This window comes from Neovison vison, chromosome 6, assembly GCF_020171115.1.
Source record: "Neovison vison isolate M4711 chromosome 6, ASM_NN_V1, whole genome shotgun sequence".
Taxonomy (NCBI): Eukaryota; Metazoa; Chordata; class Mammalia; order Carnivora; family Mustelidae; genus Neogale; species Neogale vison.
In genome coordinates, this window is record NC_058096.1 from 173,023,430 (window position 1) to 173,043,653 (window position 20,224).

A 20,224-nucleotide genomic window follows, 5' to 3' on the forward strand; every position below is an offset into this window, starting at 1 on the left:
GGAGGCCTGATGGGAGGCAAGGAGCCTGTGGTCCTTGTGAGAGGTGCCAAGGCAGCAGGGAGAGAGGAGGAGGAGGAAGGCGGGAGACCTGTATGGGAGACCAGCGGCTATCCGGCAGGGAGGACAAGGCAGGTGTTACAGATGGCTCCAGGTTTCCTCCCCGGATGACTGGGTCCCTGGACTGATATTCCCAAACATGCAGGAGGTAGATCGGGTCAGTTTGGGAAATGCTGAGTTGGCAGACCCTCTGGTGTGCAAGAGGAAAGGTCTGACAAGCAACTGGTATTCAGGCTGAGAGCCCAGGGCAGCGGTCTCCGCTGGAGACAGAGATGTGAGGCACCATCGAATGAGTCTAAGAGTCGGTGAAATTGCCCCGTGGAGAGTATGTGCTGGGAGAAGGGGAGAGTCTAGAAACACCGGCCTTTTCCAGAAAAGGAGCCAGAGCAGCTGCTCAGATTAGCAACTGAGAAACGGAGAAGGATGGCCTTGAGAAAGGACACGTGCCTGGAGGAAACAGAGGGGGACCCAGAGGGACAGAGCCATCTGGGAGGGCCTGGTCTGAGCTGGGGGGACCAGACAGGCTATGGGGAGAGCAGCAGGAGACTTCTGACCAGACCAGAGAGGAGATGGGGCTAGGGGGAGCTAGGACAATGGGGATGCTTGGATGGGGTGATTCAAAGGTTATTAAGAGGCTATGGGCTCAGCTGTAGGCTGGGCCTGGGCCTGGGGCTGGGGAAGTAAATACTGAATACGGTTCCCAAATGATAACCGCACAAAGTGATGGTAATCTGTGACACCAGATATAATTATTTGTCTTCTTTTTTGGGGGTATATTTTATTTTAATTCCAGTATAGTTGATGTACGGCGTTCTACTAGTTTCGTGTGTGCAGTATAATGATGTGACAGTTCCGTACATGACTCAGTGCTCACTGCGATAAGTGTCCCCTTAATCCCCTTCACGGATTTCACCCATTCCCCCACCCACAATTATCTGTTTTCTGAATAGTCCCCCTCCTAAACTGTAGTGTCCTCAAGATCAGGAACCAGGAACTGGGGACTGGATTACATTGGAAGAGCTTCCGGGGAGGAGGGAACAGTCCATACAAAGGCCTCCAGGTGGGGCTGAATTTGACAGGTCTTAAGGGACAGAAAGGAAGCCAGTGTGGGCCAGAGTGTAGGGAGTGGAGGCCTCATGGCTGGAGGGAAAGGTGGGCAGCCTGTGGCAGCGCTTTGTTCTGAGTGCCCGAGCTTTTGGAGGGCACGGAGCAGGGGCGTGGCACCGTCCATTTCTGAAAGTTCACTGTGGATGTTGAGCAGAGAACGGCTGATGATGGGGTAATTGTGGGAGTTGAGAAGGAGTTAGGAGGCCACTCTGGTCCTCCAGGAGGGAGATCATGGCAGCTTGGACACATGGGTGCAGTGGAACTGGAGAGGAGAGGTCGGATCCTGGATATTTTTGGAGGTCAAGTTGGTCGACCTTGGGAATGGATTAGATGTGGGGTTGAGGGGAAGGGGGAGTCAGGGTGCCTCCTAGCCTCTGGGTGCTGGATGGGGGATGGTGAGCCCAAGCACAGGCGTTCCGATCCCCAGCATCCCGGGTTGATACAGGCATTAAGGTTGGGCCTGGATCTTCAGTGAGTTGGAGGTGCCTGTTAGGAGAGGCCCTGTCTCCCTCAGAAGAGCAGGGCCTGCCCTAGGGAAGCAGAGCCAGCACTCAGCCTTGGTAGTGAGGGGCCTGTAGACACCCTCCTTCCCTTAGCAGGGCTCAGCCTGTCAGAGGTTTTCCCTACAGCCCCCTAGGGCCAGGGGTGCTGGGGAAGCAGCGCCTTGGAAAGCGGGGGTTCCAGTGTGGACAGATTCTTCACTGGGCTCCCCTCAGCCCCACACGCAGCCTGATCCTTTCCTTAACCCCAGGGAGGGACTCACAAGGGACACAAGCAGCTGGCCATGAGTTCTGTGCTGCGTTGCTGCTCTGTGTGCCCCCCCCTTTTCTAAGACCTTTACTGCTTTGTAAAGTTATCATTGTTCTTTGAAGAAAAACTGGGGACTATAGATGAGCAAAATTATATCCATAATCTCACACTCCCAGAATCAGTCATTCTTTTTTTTTTTTTTTTAAAGATTTTATTTATTTACTTGACAGACAGATCACAAGTAGGCAGAGAGAGGCCAGCAGAGAGAGAGGAGGAAGCAGACTCCCTGCTGAGCAGAGAGCCCGATGCGGGGCTCGATCCCAGGACGCTGGGATCATGACCTGAGCCAAAGGCAGAGGCTTTAACCCACTGAGCCACCCAGGCGCCCCAGAATCAGTCATTCTTAACTGCCTGGCCCACAGTCCGAACGGTAGAGAGTACTAGTTACCAGCAGATTCTGGAGACAGGCTCACTGGGTTCAAACTTGCCAGCCGGTTTTGCAGCTTACCAGCTGTGTGACTTTGGATAACTTGGATAACTTCTCTGTGCCTCAGTGTCCTCATCTGTAAAAAGAAAATAATAATGCAGATTATTGTGTGGATGACATAAACTGAAGTACATAAAGTCCCATAGTGCCCAGCATGGTAAATGCTGTTTGACTGTTTGCTCTAACTATAAGTGTTTTCTCCCTGAAGTGAAATTATATTGCATGTTAATTTTTACAGCCTCTGGAAACCTAACATAGCATAAGTATTTTCTGTATCATTAAATCTTCCTCAATGGCTACCTGAGGAGATTCATATTCCAAGTTTCATAGCTGAGTGACATTCTGTGACAGGAAAGAACTGTATTCCCATATTGCTGGATATTAAATTGTTTCTTTCTTTCTTTCCATTCTTCCTTTATTATTTTTCCCTCTCCTCCTTTCTCTCTCTCTTTTAAAAATTTTTATTTTTAAGGAAGATTTTATTTATTTATTTGAGAGAGTGAGCGAGAAAGCAAGAGCACAAGCAGGGAGCAGTAGAAGCAGAGGGAGAAGCAGACTCCCTGCTGAGCAGGGAGCCTGATGTGGAGCTCACGGGATCATGACCTGAGTGGAAGGCAGACTTTTAACTGACTGAGCCACCCAAGTACCCCCCTCTTTTTTTCTTTAAAGATTTTATTTATTTATTTGATGGACAGAGATTACAAGTAGGCAGAGAGGCAGGCAGAGAGAGAGGAGGAAGCAGGCTTCCCGCCGAGCAGAGAGCCCAATGCGGTGCTTGATCCCAGGACCCTGAGATCATGACCTGAGCTGAAGACAGAGGCTTTAACCCACTGAGCCACCCAGGCGTCCCACCCCTCTCTTTTTTAAAGATTTATTTTTATTTATTTTAGAGAGAGAAAGGGCATGCAGTGTGGAGGGACGGAAGGAGAGGGAGAGAGAGAGTCCCAAGCAAACTCCGTGCTGAGCACTGGGGTGGGGGGTGGCTATGGGGTGATCCCCCCTGAGATCTGAGAGTCAGATGCTTAACTGACTGTGCCACCCAGGTGCCCCTCTTCTTTCTCTTATAAGTAATAATGTGACAGACATCCTTGTAGCTTGATCTGAGAGCATATCTGTGAGCATTTTCTTCAGATAAATCCCCGGAAATTGGCAAGGTCAGTCAAAAGGGGTTTTCATTTTTATGTTTTTGTGATTAAGCCATTATTTCCGAGAGTTATATGTGGCCTGTGCATTGACATTCTTTGTTGCTTTAATTATTTTCATTCCAAGTGAGTGAGAATCTCTAGTAATAGTCACCTGTTAGCAGACAACTCCCACCTACCTCACGGCTTTCATAGGTAACTCTTCACGTGGTTCTGAATCCAAAATGTGCAGCAAGTTGTCACTTCAGTGTCTCCTCCCCTCCTGTCCTCTTGCCACTCTGTCCCCCTCCTGAAAAGTAACCAGGGTTATCAGGGTCTTGTATGCCCTTCCAGAAATAGTTTGTGTCCATGCAAGAAAACAGTCCCCCTCACCAACCCCCACACGCACTCACATCCCCCCACCCCAAATGCTAGCATCATTTTGCATCTGTTGCCCGGGACCTTGCACTTCTCTTAGCACATCCACGCGCCGTCCCACAGCAGCATGTAAAAGGGCTTCCTTCCTCCCTTCCACGACTGCTCAGCATGCTATCACTGGATGTGCTCTAACCAGTGATTTCTTGGTTATTCTGTTATTCTGCGGTTTACTTCTTTTTTTTTTATTAAAGATTTTATTTATTTATTTGACAGAGAGAGATCACAAGCAGGCAGAGAGGCAGGCAGAGAGAGAGGGAAGCAGGCTCCCTGCTGAGCAGAGAGCCCGATGTGGGGCTCGATCCCAGGACCCTGAGATCATGACCTGAGCCGAAAGCAGAGGCTTACCCCACTGAGCCACCCAGGTGCCCCTCTGAGATTTACTCCTTACCCACAGTGGTATACAGCCTTTTATAAAGTCAGGTTTTTTTTTGTTTTGTTTTGTTTTGTTTTAAAGGTTTTATTTATTTATTTGACAGAGAGAGATCACAAGCAGGCAGAGAGGCAGGCAGAGAGAGAGGAGGAAGCAGGCTCCCTGCTGAGCAGAGAGCCCGATGCGGGCCTCGATCCCAGGACCCTGAGATCATGACCTGAGCCGAAGGCAGCGGCTTAACCCACTGAGCCACCCAGGCGCCCTATAAAGTCAGGTTTTATTGCAGTATAACACATTTAGAGAAAAGGACAGAAAATGTCCCCTCTGTGGCTCAGAGAATTTCCACAAAGCGAACCTGTCTGTGGAAATAGCATCCAGATCAGGAACCTCATGTCCCCTTCCAGTCACTACCCACAAAGGTAATCACCTGTCTGATTTTCCGTCCTGTAGGTGAGTTTTGCCTGTCTTTGAACTGTACATAAAGGGATCACACTTTTTCTCAGCTGTGTGGCTCTAAGATGCAGCAAATTTGTTCCTCCTCAGGCAAGGTTCTGCTCTCTGAGCGTCCTCACCCAGCCTCAAAGAGGTGCCCTCTGGCTGTGTCCTGACCTGGTAGGGGTGCGGGGAGCAGGGTCCCTGCTGTCTCCCCTTATAAGGGCACTAATCCCATCATGAGGCCCTACCCTCAAGACGTCCCCAAACCCTAATTACCTTCCAAAGGGCCCACACCCAAATATAGGGCTTCAACATGTGAATTTCATGGGAACACAATTCATTCTATGGCAAACCTCTGTGGAGTCTGCCCAGGGACAGAAAGCCCTGAGGACACGCAGTCTGGCCCCCAGAAAAGGGTAGCCACTGTGGTGTATCATGCATGGAGGGGGCAACTGAGCCAAAACAGAGGCCTCCCTCTTGGAGTGCCCAGCTTAGCAGATGTCCCTTGAGGATGGTGTAATAGTGTTACAGTGAAATACTATTAAAAGAACTGAGCATAAAATGCATCATTAAAAACCTTTCTATAGGGGGCCCTGGGTGGCTCAGTGGGTTAATCATCTAATTCTTGATTTCATTTCAGGTCATGATCTTGGGGTCACAAGTTCAAGCCCCAAGTTGGGCTTCATGCCCAGCATGGAGCCTATTTAAAACAAAACTAAAAAAGCTTTATACGAGAGTACATTTATGGCACAAGCTTTGAAGAAAATAAACACCTGAGTGTATCATACACATGCTCTTCTTAATTCTTCACTACTTCTGGTCTCACTCAAGTTTCATTCCCAAATTCAAGTATCGCTCTTCCTTTTAGTTTCTTAATTTTTAAGAAAAGCTCAAGAGGATTTCATGGCCTAAGATAGATGAAAAAGGATTGGACATAATAAAGCAGTTTTTGTTACAGAAGTAATATATGCAGATATTAGACACATTCAATAGCACAGGATGGCATAGAATACAAAGTGTCCCCTCCCTCCTCCCTTCCTACCCACCTCCCAGTCCACACCTCAGAGGTATCCATCATTAAACTGCTTCCCTATACTTCTAGAAGTGTTTACAGATATGTAAGCTTCTATGTGTGTTCTTTTTTTTTTTTTTAAGATTTATTTATTTATTTGACAGAGATCGCAAGTAGGCAGAGAGGCAGGCAGAGAGAGAGGAAGGGAAGCAGGCTCCCTGCTGAGCAGAGGGCTGGATGCTATGCGGGGCTCAATCCCAAGACCCCGGGATCATGACCTGAGCCGAAGGCAGAGGGGTCAACCCACTGAGCCACCCAGGCACCCCTTTGTGTATTCTTTGAAAAATGTTTTTAAATTCCATGAGGAGTATATGAAGACGTTCACTCTGAAAAGCTGAAACATTTAAAGGCTAAAGTCCTACCCCATCCCTGCCCAGAAGCCACCACTCTTATAAATTTAATTTCCATTTCCCCCCAATCTTTTACATACATGTCACGAGGCAGATAGATCATGCCATTTTCTGTATTCCCCTTGCTGATTTTCTTTTTCCCTCTCCTTCTCTCATGGCAAAGTCCACATAACATAAAATGTGCCATTTTAGCCATTTCTCAAGTGCACAGTGTTGTGTAGCACATCTATCTCCTCATCTTCCAGAACTCTGTCCCCTTTAAACAGTAACCCCCCCATACTCCTTCCCAGGCCCTGGCAGCCCCATCCTACTTTCTGTCTCCGTGAATTTGACTGCTCTAGGGACCTCATGTAAGTGGGATCCTACAGTCTTTGTCTTTCTGTGACTGGCACATTTCACTGAACATAGTGTGTCAGGTTTCCTCCACGTTGTAGCATGTGTCAGAATTCCTTTCCTTTTTAAGGCTGGATAAATAACATCCCCTTGTATGTAGAGATCACCCTCCTGGAAAAAGGCTCATCTCTTTTGTCTAAGAATTCTTTTTCTCAAGAGCTGCCATAACCCGTCCCCACTTCACCAGTTATAATTTAGGTTCCTCTTCTCACCTGCTAATTGATTCTCACAAAAGCACTATGAAATGAGTAGGATATCATGACCCCCATCTTACAGATGAAGAAACTGAGGCCCAGAAAGGTAAGCTGACTTGGCCTAAAGCTGCACGGGGAAGAATGGGAGTTCCGCTTCCCATCGAGGCCGTGCACGGTGGCCAGTGTCTCATGGCTCCAGGGAGAAAGGCTCAGTTTGGTGCTAGTATATCTTTAACACCTCTCACACTATTAAGTCTCTTAAACAGAGAGAGAGAGAGCTCAGAGCATTTGGCAGGCAAAAGTATCCAGCTAGAATCTAAGAACATTGTTTTGGTTTCATTATATTTATAGTTTCCTTCTATTTGTGGCAAATGATCCTGGTTTCCTTTTCTATGATAGTGATATAAAGCTTACTTTTTAAGTAAATGCCTCTAAGTTAAAAAGTGAGTCTATTAAAAGAAAAATGTTAAGTAAAGACCTGTCTGGGTTTAAATACAGATCCCACCACTGACTAGCTCTGTGACATGGGATTTGAAAGCTGGTTCTTCGGAGCCCGTTTTCTCATCTGTAAAATGAGGATGATGACTTTTTTTGCGGTACAGATTCGTTAGAGCATTAAACCAGATCATGATGTCAGGAGCTCTGTACCCTGGCATGTACTTAAGAATGTCATGCTGTTTGTGAATGTTATTACCACAGCATGAATATTCATATTATTAATTTTGTCACAACCCTTTCAGTCAGTGGACTGTAGGGTGATGGATAGAGATGCCCCACCCAAGGGCCCCTTCCCCTAAACCAGTGGTTCTCAACCAGAGACACTTCCGCCCCCCAGAGAACGTTTGGCAATGTCTGGAGACGTTCTTCATGATGACTGAGGGTGGTGGTGTCATGGGCATCTGGCAGGAAGAGGCGAGGCACGATACTGAACCTCCCGCCAGGCATAGGACAGTCCTCATTGTGAAGAATTCTAAGGCCAAGTGTCAAAATTGCTTCCATTGAGGAGCCCTCCTTCACATGGCACCCTGCACCTGGGTCTTCAAGAGAGACTTGAACTCAGACTCCAAAGATCTAAACCTCAGGTTCCTCATGCAGGGCCTGGGGTTGCTGAAACCCACCTTGCCTGCAGTCAAGCATCTTCTGATGCTTGAACCTCAGCAAGGTCACTTCCTTGTCCTCTGCTGTCTCTGTAGTAATTGCTTCCTCTCTTCCTCCAGGTCCAGGGAAACCATCTGATAGGCTTTTTTTCCATTTGCTTGACTCCTGGGTGTTTCCCATTCCCCCAGTGGCCTCTGGAGCCACATAGCCACCCAGTACTGGGCTGCAGAGCAGAGGAGGCAGAGTGAGTTAGAGATGGAGAGGCCCCACCCCCACCCTCTCCCAGCACGCGCTTCTTCTGGGTCTCAACCCCTAGTCTGCTTCCTGGCTAGCACTCCTGACATGCATAACTATTCTGTTTGTGTGTCGACTTGATTTTATTCCTCCCCACACGTCTCTTCTCCTGGGGACCACGCCTCCAGTTTCCCCAGCACCTGCACGGCGCCCCGCACATAACGCACTCAGGATTTACACGTGCAGTGTAGGAAGGGAGAGCCGGGGAGAGGAGAGGGCGAAGGGGCTAGATCCAGAGAAGGAAGAGAAGCGAGAAAAGGAAGAGAGAAGAGAAGGGATGTTGAACGAATGTTAAATGCGGAGAGATCTAACTAGACAAGGGGAGGAGGCTCGAGGGCGACCCCCAAGCGCAATCGAGACAAGCCCGCGAGAGAGTAGGGCCGTAAAGAGACAGATGAAGAACGAGAAAGATAAAAAGGGTGGACCGGAGGAAGGAACGGGGAGGCACGCGACGGGGGAGAGGCACGTGAGCGGTGAGCGCGAGAGTGCCAGCGAGAACGCGCGGGCGCAGGGCCACGGGAAGGAAACTCCGTGAGCGCCGAGCGGGGGCTGCGGAGCGGAGAGGCCCGCCCTCGGGAGCCTGGCCGCGCTGCTGCGAGCTGGGGATGCGGGCGCAGTCTCCATGGAAACGGGGATGCTCCGGGAACGAGAGGAAACGCGGCACGCGGGGAGGGGAGGGGAGGGGAGGCGGAGAGTCTGGCTGGGTTTGGCCCTTTCTCAGGCTCTTTTCCGCCCCCCAGACTCTCGCTGGGGAGGCGGGAGCGCGCGACCTGGGCTAGAGCCCTCGGACACCCAGGCGCTCCTTCTCTCCGCCTCCCCCCTCCCCGGGCGTTTGACCCTCCTCGCGTCTCCGACTGGGGCCTGGAGGGTCCTGCAAAAAAAAAAAAAAAAAAAACCCAAAAAACAAAAACGGGGAGATGCGCGGGTCGACCCTCTCCAGAGGCTCCTCCTACGGAGCGCCGCAGGGCTCAGTCCGTTCTCGTCAGTTTCCCTAACGCCAGCCCCAGGGAGTTTACCTGCCCACAGCTCCCAAATTTATGTCTCCGGCACTGATTCCCCCGCACCCCCACCTCGAGCTTCCCTCTCCATTTGGGTATCTAAAAGTGCATCTTCAGACTTGTCGGATTCTTGAGCTCCCCAAGCTCATTCCCACCCTAGGGCTTCCTGAATTGGCCGTCCCCTTTGTCAGGAGCTCTCCCCAGCCCATAAGCGACTCGCTGTGCTCTAGCGGGGAATCATCTTGGCAGAGGCAAGCACTGGGGAAGCGAGGAAGCCCTAAGTATGTGTGTGTGTGTGTGTGAGAGAGAGAGAGAGAGATCACAGTGTCGTGGGAGAGCCCTGCATCAGGATGAGGAGTACAATCTAGGGATGTGGGGGACACTGTCCTGTCACAGGAGGGCAAACCTTGCGCACTGTCAGATGGGAGTCTGAGGCCTAGGGAGCACTTCCTTGAACGGTATGAACGGTAGGTGAGGGAGAGACTGACAAAGCCGAGGGCCGCCTCCCCACCCTGGGACTAGGTGGGCCTTACAGACAGTGGGCAGAACTGGCCAACACCCCCTTTGTCATCACTGTCATCTGAAACTCTGGTTAAGCACCCCACGGGCCTGGTATGGAACCTTCCCGTTTCAGACACAGTAACCTCCTTGCTGGTGGGACTGGCAGGCACCAAGAGGGCAGCATCGAGGGTAACTCCCAAGTCACGGGGCTGGCTGCTCATTGCAAGGCAGAAGTGAAGGTCACTGTCCTTGCGGCTCACTGAACTCCGCCAGTCCTGATTTGCTGGGTGGGCCGTATGCTGATTGGCTCAGGCTTGGGTCCCACCTATGAGGTTGGGCATTGGGAAGAGCCTACCCATACCACGTGGGTCAGGGTTGGCTGAGGTGGGTCACTCAAGATAGAGGAAGTGAATATCCAGGAGGGAACAAGGTGGGGGCTATTTCAATAGAAGGCTGCTCTTGGCCTCACCCCTTCTCCTTGCCCTCACCATCTGAAACTAAGCTCCGCCCTCCCAAATTAGTTCCTTATTTGTGTGACTATTAAAGGTATCATTATGACTAGTTATGATGATAATAACATTTAACATTTATTTGGAATTTATTATGTCAAGTGTTTACATTTGTTGCCTCTTATAACCTTTACACTTGAATACCATCATTATCCCCATTTTACAGATGAGAAGACTGAGTGTCAAAGGGCAACGAACTGGCTGGAGGTCACACATCTAGAAAAGAGCCGGGTCAGGATTTGAGCCTCTTTGCTCTAATGGACCTTTCCCCCACTAACTACAAGCTCTGTGAAGCTGAAGTCCAAGTAATGCGCCCCGTCTCTCCCTAGTCTAGTGCCTGGCATCCAGGGGGGCCTCAGTGAGGAGATGCCAGGCACTGGGCTGAATGTCTTACACGCCTTACTTCCCTCAGTCTTCAGCACTACCCCGTGAGGCAGTATTGGGATTTCCAGCATAAATAGGGGCATTCACATGGTGTATATCGAGTAAGGGAAAGAACTTTCCTCAGTCTGTTCTTTGAGCCAGTGCTCGACTGTGTGAATAAGAACGTGTGTCCAGCGTCCTGAAGAAAAGGAAATGGAGCTCAATAAATATTTGTTAAAAGAATGACAAAAAGAAATAAAGAACCATGAGGATGGGAGGGAGTAAGCATGGTTGGGATGCTAAAGGGAGCAGAGGAAGGTAACCGTGGATTGCTATTTCCTTGTATTTCCTTGAAGGCTTCCTGGAGGTGTCGATTTGATGGGGGTCATTATGGGGTCCTGGAAAGTTTCTGCTCCCCGAGGCAGGAGGCCTTCCCAGACCCTATAGTTTCTGGAACCCACGGAAGGTTTAACAGGCTCTTGGGTTGAGTGACTGAGTGGGAGGGCGCGGCCTGCGGGGGGGCCAGTCGCCGGGGGCTGGGGTGGTCCTCTGGCTCTGGGAGTACTCAACCCCTTCTCTCTTCTTCCCTGACCATGGCGGTGCGCCCGGCCTCGCACCCACTCAGCTCTGTGCCTCGTGCTGGGCTGCATGATCTTCCCCGACGGCTGGGACGCCGAGACGATCCGGGACATGTGCGGGGCCAAGACCGGGAAGTACTCCCTGGGGGACTGTTCGGTGCGCTGGGCGTACATCCTGGCCATCATCGGCATCCTCAACGCCCTCATCCTCTCCTTCCTCGCCTTCGTGCTGGGCAACCGGCAAACAGATCTGCTGCAGGAGGAGCTCAAGCAGGAGAACAAAGGCGAGTGCGCGGGCTGGGTCGGGAGTGGGGCCGCCAGGGGTCATCCAGTCCTACGGATGAAGCAAAAACTGGAACAGGTGCAGACAGGCCGACCCCCCTGAAAGCAATTTGACCTTATTCCTCAGATCCGAACACTTGCATGCTTGGGCCCCAGCAAACCCAGCTCCGAGTAGAAACCCATGAGAGATGTGGCAGCAGCTTCAAATAGCAGCCACTAAAAACAACCTAAGTGGCCATTGACAGGACGATGGATAGTAAGTGGTGATATACTCACATCCTGGAATGGAGCATAACTGAAAATGCATGCACTGTAGTTATAGGTAACAGGATGGATACATCCTGGAAACATAGTATTGAGACAGAGGAGTGGAGGAAATCAATTTCCAGAAGATAACAGAGTGATATTTTCATGGAGTTCAGTCAAAAACCAAGAGACACTAATGTATGGTTTGATCATAAGTATATTTATGGTGGTACTGCATTTTTTTTTTAAGGAAAGAAACAATAAATATAGAAGATAGGATGATGCTTACTTGTGGTTGGGGTAGAAGAGGGGAGGCCAGGAGCTTGAGATGGGGGTGGGTGTAGGCATGTACAAAATATGGTGGTGGTCTTGCACGGTGAGCCCACACAGGTGCTCCCTACAGTATGCCTTACACCTAGTGTACTGCATATCAACCTTTGTATATATCAAGTAACGTTGAAATCTGATGAAGAAAAAATTTACACATGAGGCCGGAGACTCCAGGCTAACCAGTTATCAGATGTTTATCTATGCATCTGTGTACATTATATGTCCTTTTATAAAATATACAGTAGTGTTATATGCTCATATAACGCAGGATAGGTGTCATCCCAAATGAATTCCTCGCAATACCCCTTTTTGTCCCCAACCCTAGAGCATGTCTTCAAGATCTTTCTTTATCCTTTTATGGAGAACCCTTTTTATCCAGTGCCTAGCATTACGTCAGATGGAGGAACTGTAACTATTTAACTATTTTCCTTTTAGGGACTTTTAGGGGAGGTTTCCAGGATTTTACTATCACTGACAATGCTACGCTGGACATCTTTGTCTGTGCCTTCTTATACACAGTGTTTTCTTGGTGTTTTTCCAGTAGTGGAATTGTGCACTTAAAATTGTAATGATGGTGCCAGATCGCTCTCCAAAGGGGGGCTGGTCTTCTGAGCCAGGGACCCACCCTGTCCCCGGAGCACCAGGAGGCACGGCATGGCATCCGTGGACAGACACCCGTCTCTCTGGGTGTGTGTGCCCTGCCATGAGAAACAGGAGTAGTGGTTTTCACAGTCACACACTGCCTTAAGCTATTAGAATGTGCTGGATCTATATTTAGCACTTTCCATTAATTATATTCCTCTCTTGGAGTCTCATCTATAAAATGGGAATAATGGCAGTGAGGGTTATAATCTCATCTGGCAGGAGGTGGTTTAGTCTTGTGGTGGAACCCTTGGACTGAAGGCCTCTGAGTTGAAAGCAGGCTGGGGACTACACCTCCTTGAGCCTTAGTTTTCCGGCTTCCTCACATAAGGGTGGTGGAAATAGTACCAGTTCACAGGGCTGTCCGATGAGGAGGAAAGATTATGTCTATTAGGGGGCACTTGGTGAATACTCAGTAGAAGCTGTCACTCTTCAAGACCCCACCAGGCAAGCATCATGACCACCATTTTACAAATGAGAAAGGTGAGGTCTTCAGAGGTCCAGTAGCTTGTCCAAGGTCATGAAGAAGTGGTCAGGATTTGAACCCAGGTCCAGAGTTGAAAGGCCAGGCTCTTCCTGGCTGCCTGTTTCCTTTCTCAGGGCCCTCCTGGGCTGTTGTGCTACTAACTAACCTGTCTTTCTCTGAGGCTCCTGTCCTTGGAGACCCTGACACCTGGTGGTTTCCCATAGTCTTGGTGTGAGGTCAGGGCCTGCCCTCTGGTGGCAGCTTCCAGAAGTGCATGACTAAGAGCCACGTGGTCTTTCTGAAGAAAAGGTGTGGGGATGTGCTGGTGTGAGGTGGGCCCACCCAGCCTCCTCTCCTTCCTCCCCAAAGTGCCCTCAGCTCGGTGTTTAAAGTGATGTGAAGGAGCTCCAGTTTGTCATACCTCAGTGTCAGGGTGTGTGTGTGTGTATGTGTGTCCCTCATTGGGAACTCAAGATGAGTGAGCCTCACACTTCAGTTCTGAGCCAGACCTCTGGGACAAAAGTAAAAACACAAATAAATTGCTCTCATTTCCAGAATTTACTATGCACTAAACATTGTGAAAAGTCCTTAGGTGGAATTCTTTATGTTTTTTTCACTCTTGGGAATCACCCTGTGAAGTAGGCTGTTACGGCCGCTGTACAGATGAGGAAATAAAGTCTCAGAAGGGTTGAATGGCCTGCTCAGGACCATCCAGCTAACCAGAGGCCTGGCTGGTTTTCCGACTCTGTGCAGCTCACTCCCCTGCCCAGCTCTGCCCTGAGGAGTGGCTGAGGGGAGCCTCAATGCTGGGTAGTCTCTGACTTTCTCCAATTCTTTCTCTCTCATAGATTTTGTAGGTTCTACAGTAAGCTCCGTGTTGCGGCCAGGGGGTGATGTCTCCGGATGGGGAGTCCTCCCCTGTCCCGTCGCTCACTCACAGGGACCCTGAGGGCCAGGATCACAGCCCAGGAATTGACCTGTCCTCAGCTTGTCCCGTTGCCTGCCCTCTCATCCCTTCATTCAAGCTCCGAGGGAAGACCCCATCCAGGACTGACTGCTCACCTGCTACCTGCCTGTAGCTCCGGGCTTTGAAGAGGTTGGGGCTGGGATGCAGCGTGCGGGAGGGCCTGATTCTGCTCCTCCCTCAACTGACCTAAGGGAGCCAGAGCCCTGGGCCCTTGGGCTTCTCCCTTCCTCTCTAGGCCGGCCCGGGGCCCCCACAGAGTCTCCAGGGGAAGTGGCCCTGCGGTTCCGGTTCCCCAGGCCCCGTCCGTCTGGAGGGCTCCCACCTGGCTGCATCCTTGCCTCCTCTGGTCCCTGTCTCCTACAGAAACTTACCCAGGATACTGGCCCAGGGTGGACTGGACTCTTTCCTGTTTTCTTCCCCCTGATGATGGTTCCATCACATCATCACAGAGCTCCAGGCACCACCTGCCTCCTCGGGGCCTCTCTGCTGCCCAAGCCAGCCTGTTTTCACCTCTCCCAAAGGAGTCTGAGCTGCACCAAGAGAGAAAACACAGGGCCTCCCTGTCAGTTGCTGATGGGGGTCCTGAACAGCCCGGAGTCTGAGGACAGACAGGCTTTGGAAACAGTAGGAGGCGGCACTTTGAGTCCTGTCTTGGTGACATCTGACCATGGCAGCTGGGGCTGGAGGGGGCTCAGCCTCGGGCTGGCCTGGCCTTCTCCCTGCTGGGATGTCTCACCCAATACTGGACCCTTGACCCTGGCCTGTTTTGTACAGCACAGACTTCTTGGCCCTGTTGTCAGGGCTGGGGTTTTGGGAGGGGGGCCCAAGAATGGGAAATTAGGGGATGCATCACCCCTCTGCCCCTTCTCATGCCCCAAACCTGGGCATCTGCCAAGGGCAGAGACTGTCTTGCCTCTTTGATACTTTTTCTGCATAACTTGAACTTGCAGGTCACCTCTGAACAGGGTACCCCCTGTCCCCATCCCCAGGCCTTGTAACCCTATCCCCACCTCCACTTCTTCCTCCTTGCCCACCTCTCGCCTTGCGATATGCCCAGGGTCTACAGCCCAATGGGCAGTGCTTGGAGCTGAGGCATGAGTGTGTGTGTGAGCGTGTGTGTGTGTGTGTGTGTGTGGTGTGTGAGCATGTGTGTGTGTGTGTGTGAGTGTGTGTGTGTGTGTGTGTGTGTTGGGGAGCAGAAGAGGAGTCTTTCTCTCCACCGCCCCCCCACCGTGGGGGCATCTCCTTCCCCCTTGGCCAGGAGCAAATGAGGGAGATTCCAGGTGTTTCCAAACTTCCCTCATTGCCTGGTAGACCTGGTGGTTGAGTTATGTGGCTGGGGTGTGGAGAGCCCCTTTCAGCCCCCAGTGCAGGTGGCAGGTTGGCTTCATCTAGTGTGCCTACTTCTGTCTTCCAGTACTGGGGGGAGTACTGGTCCACTGTGTAGCCAGAGCAGGAGGCCTCTGCGGGTTCACTGGGGAAGGTTGTTGTCATCATTTCCTTTGTGGGCCTCAGCCAAAGGAGGGGAGGAAAGCAGCGAGTGCCATGTATTTGCCAATCTTGTGTTCATTTCCATAGGACTTGGACCTGAGAGGGTTTCGAAGATAGACCCTAGAAATCCTCTGCATGAGACCCCCATCTGGACCCTAACTGGAATCAGATGCTGGGTCCTGGTAGGATTCCCGAAACCCGGAACTCACCAAGTCCTGATGCTCCACCTTCCTGACTCAGTCCTCTTGAGCAAACACCTTTCCCCTGGTGCTCTGGCCTTGGCCCAGTGCTCCCCTCTCTTCCCCCAGGGCTCTACCTGCAGGAAGGGGCTGTACACCACGGGCCTATGCTGAGTGGGAGGGTCAGGGGAGCCTCCTGAGAGGCAGTGGGGGGCAGAAGTGAGTTCCTCAAAGATCCAAACCAAAGCCCAGTGTTGGGAGGCTGTGGGGGGTGGGTCTTGGGGGGTGGGAGGGAGGCAGTGGTTGGGAAGGGGGAGAAGAGTGAGGTGGGAGAGAATGAGAGAGGGGAGGGAAGGGGTGGAGAGAGGCAGAGAAACGGAGAAAGGAGAGATGTGCAGGGAGCCTGGGGTGGAGGGGGAAGGTGGCTGGGAAAAAGAAGAAGGAATAGGGACAGGGAAGGAGGCAAATGGAGGGGTGAGCTGTGGACAGCTGACTGGGGTGCAGGGGCACAGCATGGGGCAGAGGAGGATAAAGGAGGCAGGATGCCAAGGGATTGGAGCAGCTGCTGTGTGTGCCCTGCTGCGGGGGCGGGGGGGGGGGGGGAGGGGGGGGCGCCAGAGTCCTGTGCTCTGGGGGAACGGGAGAACCTCCCCTCAGAAACCCAGGCTGCTGCTCACCCCTTTTGGGCCAGGGCGCCACTGGAGTGGAGGTTAGTGGGAGGGGAGTGTGACGTTAATCCCCTTGAGGGGGGTCCCGAGCGCCTCCCTGTCCCCATGCACTCAGCCAGTTGCTGCCTTTGCCAAGGAAGGGGCAGCCCACGTAAGCACCCAGGAGTGTGGGGTTCGAAAAGCAGGGCTGGGAAGGCTTGTAGAAGTGCAGGGGGAACACAGGGAAGGAAAAGAGGTGGGGGTGCGCACCAGAGCCCTGTCCCTGAGGGTTTGGCGGAGGCCGGAGCAGAGCTGGGAAACAGATGCTTGTTCAGGTAGGGGCTTCACATGAGGCTGGAATGCCACCACCCTGTGGCTCATATGGCTCTCTAGGGGCAAGGTAGCCATTGTGGACTAGGGGAGGTTTGTGGGGTGCCCTAGCCAAAGCAGGCAATTTGGCTTTTGCCCTGGGGAGGAGATGGATGCGGTGATCACTTGCTCCCACCTCAGCATGGCCTCTGGGACTCTTGGTTCTGGAAAGGAAAGAAGCAGACCTTTGAGTGGCCTGTGCAGGCACTCGTCCTTCCGAGTTGTGACTGGATCGGAGGCGTCTGGCACGAGCAGGTTGTTTCTGTTCTGGTCTGGGGACATTTAGGAGAGGCCAAAGCAGCTACAGCCTAGAGGTGGTTGAGAGCGCTGGTTGGTCACGTCCTTCTGGGTGTCTAGGATGTGAAAACTTTACTGTTTGGGAACCAGTACCTGGTAAGGAAAACATTGTTTTCCTGAGGGGGTGAGGACCACGGTTAGGATTCATCCTTTTCAGGCCTGGACTAGTTAAGCCAAGAGCTTTTAGATGAGGCTGTAGGGAAGGAAATTCCTTGGCCTCCTTGAGATTCTTGCTTGGGCACAGGGGAATAAGGCTTCTCCAATGTCCAGTGTGATTGAGACAGGGGAACCCTCTCTTTGGAGAAGCTGGGACTTTCCCAGCACGAGAAACTTACGCAGGTCCCTGCCTGGCTCAGGGCTAGCCTTCGGGTGGGCCTGGAGTTTCCTGAGAAGGGAACAAGGGGGACAGTCCTTCCCAGAGCTCTGACCAGCAGACCTCAGGGGCCTGTGCTGTGTGTCATTAGGATAGCTTGGTGTTGTCTACACCCCATTAGTAAGTTCCGTCTGAATGTGTCCTCGCTGTTCATCGTCCAGTTTGAAAACATTTACTTTGGTCCTGACCCCTTCTGCTGCTGCTGGATTTGAGCTTCAGTGCAGGTGGAATGACGTTCAAATAAAGAAACACTTTATATCACCCATGCTGGCTCCTTCTCTGAGTTGGCCCCTGGGGATGGAGAGGGTCGAGATTCTACCGCAAGCCCAGGTTTGGCAGCATATTAACAGAGTGACCACTGTGGCTTAACAAGAATTTATCTTCCTTTTATAGTAAGTCTGGAGGTAGCCAGACAATGGCTGATATGGCCCACACCATTACTAGGAACCCAGGGTCCTCTTTCTGGGCTGTCATTTTCAATCCTGGCTTCCAGGCTCAAGGACACCACCTGGCCCAGCGTGGCTGCTGGAGCTCTAGTCACTTGGTCCACATTTCATTTGATGGAGACTAATGGAAATCCCATAGGACTGAGTCACATTGCACATCTAGCTAAAATATGATCTTTTAATGGGGCAGACTGTCATCCCAGAAAAAACTGCGGTTCAAGGGAGAGAATAAATGGAGCGGGCAGTTGGCAGTCTCTGCTGACTTATTAAACAGGCTTGACTGTGCACTTAGGACTCTGACTAGAACAAACAAGGCTCCACCCTTTTCTGCCTGTGTGGCCTGGACAAGTCCCTTCACCTCTCTCTAAATCCCTATTTAGTAAATGGAATTGACGATAGTGATCTCAGGAAATTGTAAGAAAGGAGGGAATGTGGCTTGCTTGACAGCATCTGGCACGTTGTAGTGTCCCATATGACAGATTGATTATAATGTCTGCACTTAGGAACTGAGTCTTCACTCAACACTTTTGAGCACTTGGTATAGGCTAAGCACTTAAGAGAATAAAAACAGAGACTCTGCACTTGCTAAGGGTCAGTCTGGGTGGGGAGATAATGATGTAAAAATAATGTAAAATGTGCCAGGCGGAGGGTAATGTGGGTGCCCTGTGTAGGGACAACTTAACATCACTTTTGGTGGGGGTAGGTAGAGCAGGAGACCGTTCTACTCGGTCTCCATTGTGGGTGAGTAGGAGTTAGGCAGGCAAAGGTCAGGAAAGCCATTTATGAGTGAGAGGGCAGCTTGGGGAAAGAGCAGGGTAAGAAACAACTGAGAGTGCAGAGAACTAAGAGAACTAAAAGCCTTTTAGTAATGCTGAACTATAAGGTGGGAGGCAGGGAGGGTCAGAGATTTGTCTGGAGACAGGCAGATCCAGAGGATTAAAGAGCTCAGAGAGGCTGTGGACAGAAATTTGGATGTTCAGAACAATGGAGGACTGACTGGGGGTGATTTTAGCAGGAGAGCAGCATGATTAGATTCGCATTTCAGGAAGATCACTCTGGTTGCCCTGTTAGGGAGCGGAGTTAGAGGAAGATAATTTTTTTTTTTAAATTAAAAAATTTTTTAAAAAATTAACATATAATGTATTATTAGCCCCAGGGGTACAGGTCTGTGAATCGCCAGGTTTATACACTTCACAGCACTCACCATAGCACATGCCTTCCCCAATGTCCATAACCCCACCCCCTCTCTCTCCCCCCTCCCCCCAGCAACCCTCAGTTTGCTTTGTGAGATTAAGAGTCTCTTAAGGTTTGTCTCCCTCCCGATCCCATCTTGTTTCATTTACTCTTTTTATACCCTCCAAGCTCCCCAGAGGAAGACGATTTTAATGAAAGAGAAATCATTAGTCTGGCATGAAACAAAGTGGTGGCAGCGGGTCTGAGAGAGGTGAGAAATTTGCTATTTAGGAAGCAGAACTGACACTTGGTAGCTGATTGGCTGTGGGGTAAAAGAGTGGCACCAAGAAGGAGGGATACATTTTTTGCTTGGGGGACAAAAACGATTTGTCAGGAGAGCAGGGGAACAAGATCAGTTCAGTTGAAACTTGCTCAGTTTAAGAAGCATGTGGGGGGCGCCTAGCTGGCTGTTGGTTCAGTGTGGGACTTTTGATCTTGGGGTTGTGAGTTTGAGCTCATATTGGGTTTAGTAGAGATTACTTAAAAAAAAATAAATAAATAGAAAAAGAAAAAAAGCATAGCTTGTGGGACACAATGGTGAAGTCGTCCCGTAGTCAGTTGACTTAGATGCATCTGGGAGCTTAAGAGAAAGATCTGGGCCAGAAACATGAGGATGCAGGTACTGGATGAAAGGTGAAGCACAGAGGAGTTTGCTCAGGGTAACTGTATTGTGTGAAGAACAGAGAACAATGGAGTAAATGTTGGAAAACACCAACAAAGAAAGGTCAGGGGAATGGATGTCCGAAAGGAGAGGACACTGGAAGAGTCAGAGCTGTGAGAAAAACCATGAAAAGGTGTTAGGAAAATCAAGGATCTAGCGGTCAAGGGAAACGTCAGCTAGAGGAAATTAGTTCAGAATTAGGGACTGAAAAATGTGCCTACTGGATTTGGAAGGAAGGGGGCCATTGCTGAATGTGAGGCTGTGGAGTCTTTATACGGAAGAGTTCTGAATGTGTATAGATCATGGCCAGTAAGAGTTTAAAGGTGAGAGAGAATGGTGTGCCTTGGTAGCTCAGTCAGGTGCCTGACTCTTGATTTTGGCTCAAGTCATGATCTCAGGGTTGTGGGATCGACTGTACTCAGTGTGGGTCAGATTGGGATTCTCCTTCTACCCTTGCCCCTCCCTCCCCACCCTCCTACT

General features: G+C 50.8%; 1 protein-coding gene across 1 annotated transcript in view; it reads left to right on the forward strand.

Moving 5' to 3' along the window:
* Positions 1–15,997, forward strand: part of LHFPL4 (LHFPL tetraspan subfamily member 4) — a 28,003-nt gene extending 12,006 nt beyond the window's left edge. Inside the window, exons 2-3 of the mRNA XM_044255228.1 lie at positions 11,163–11,399; positions 13,930–15,997. Coding sequence (XP_044111163.1) covers positions 11,163–11,399; positions 13,930–14,030 — 338 coding nt within the window. The 3' untranslated portion in view covers positions 14,031–15,997. The remainder of the gene's footprint in view (positions 1–11,162; positions 11,400–13,929) is intronic.
* The last annotated feature ends 4,227 nt before the right edge of the window (positions 15,998–20,224 follow it).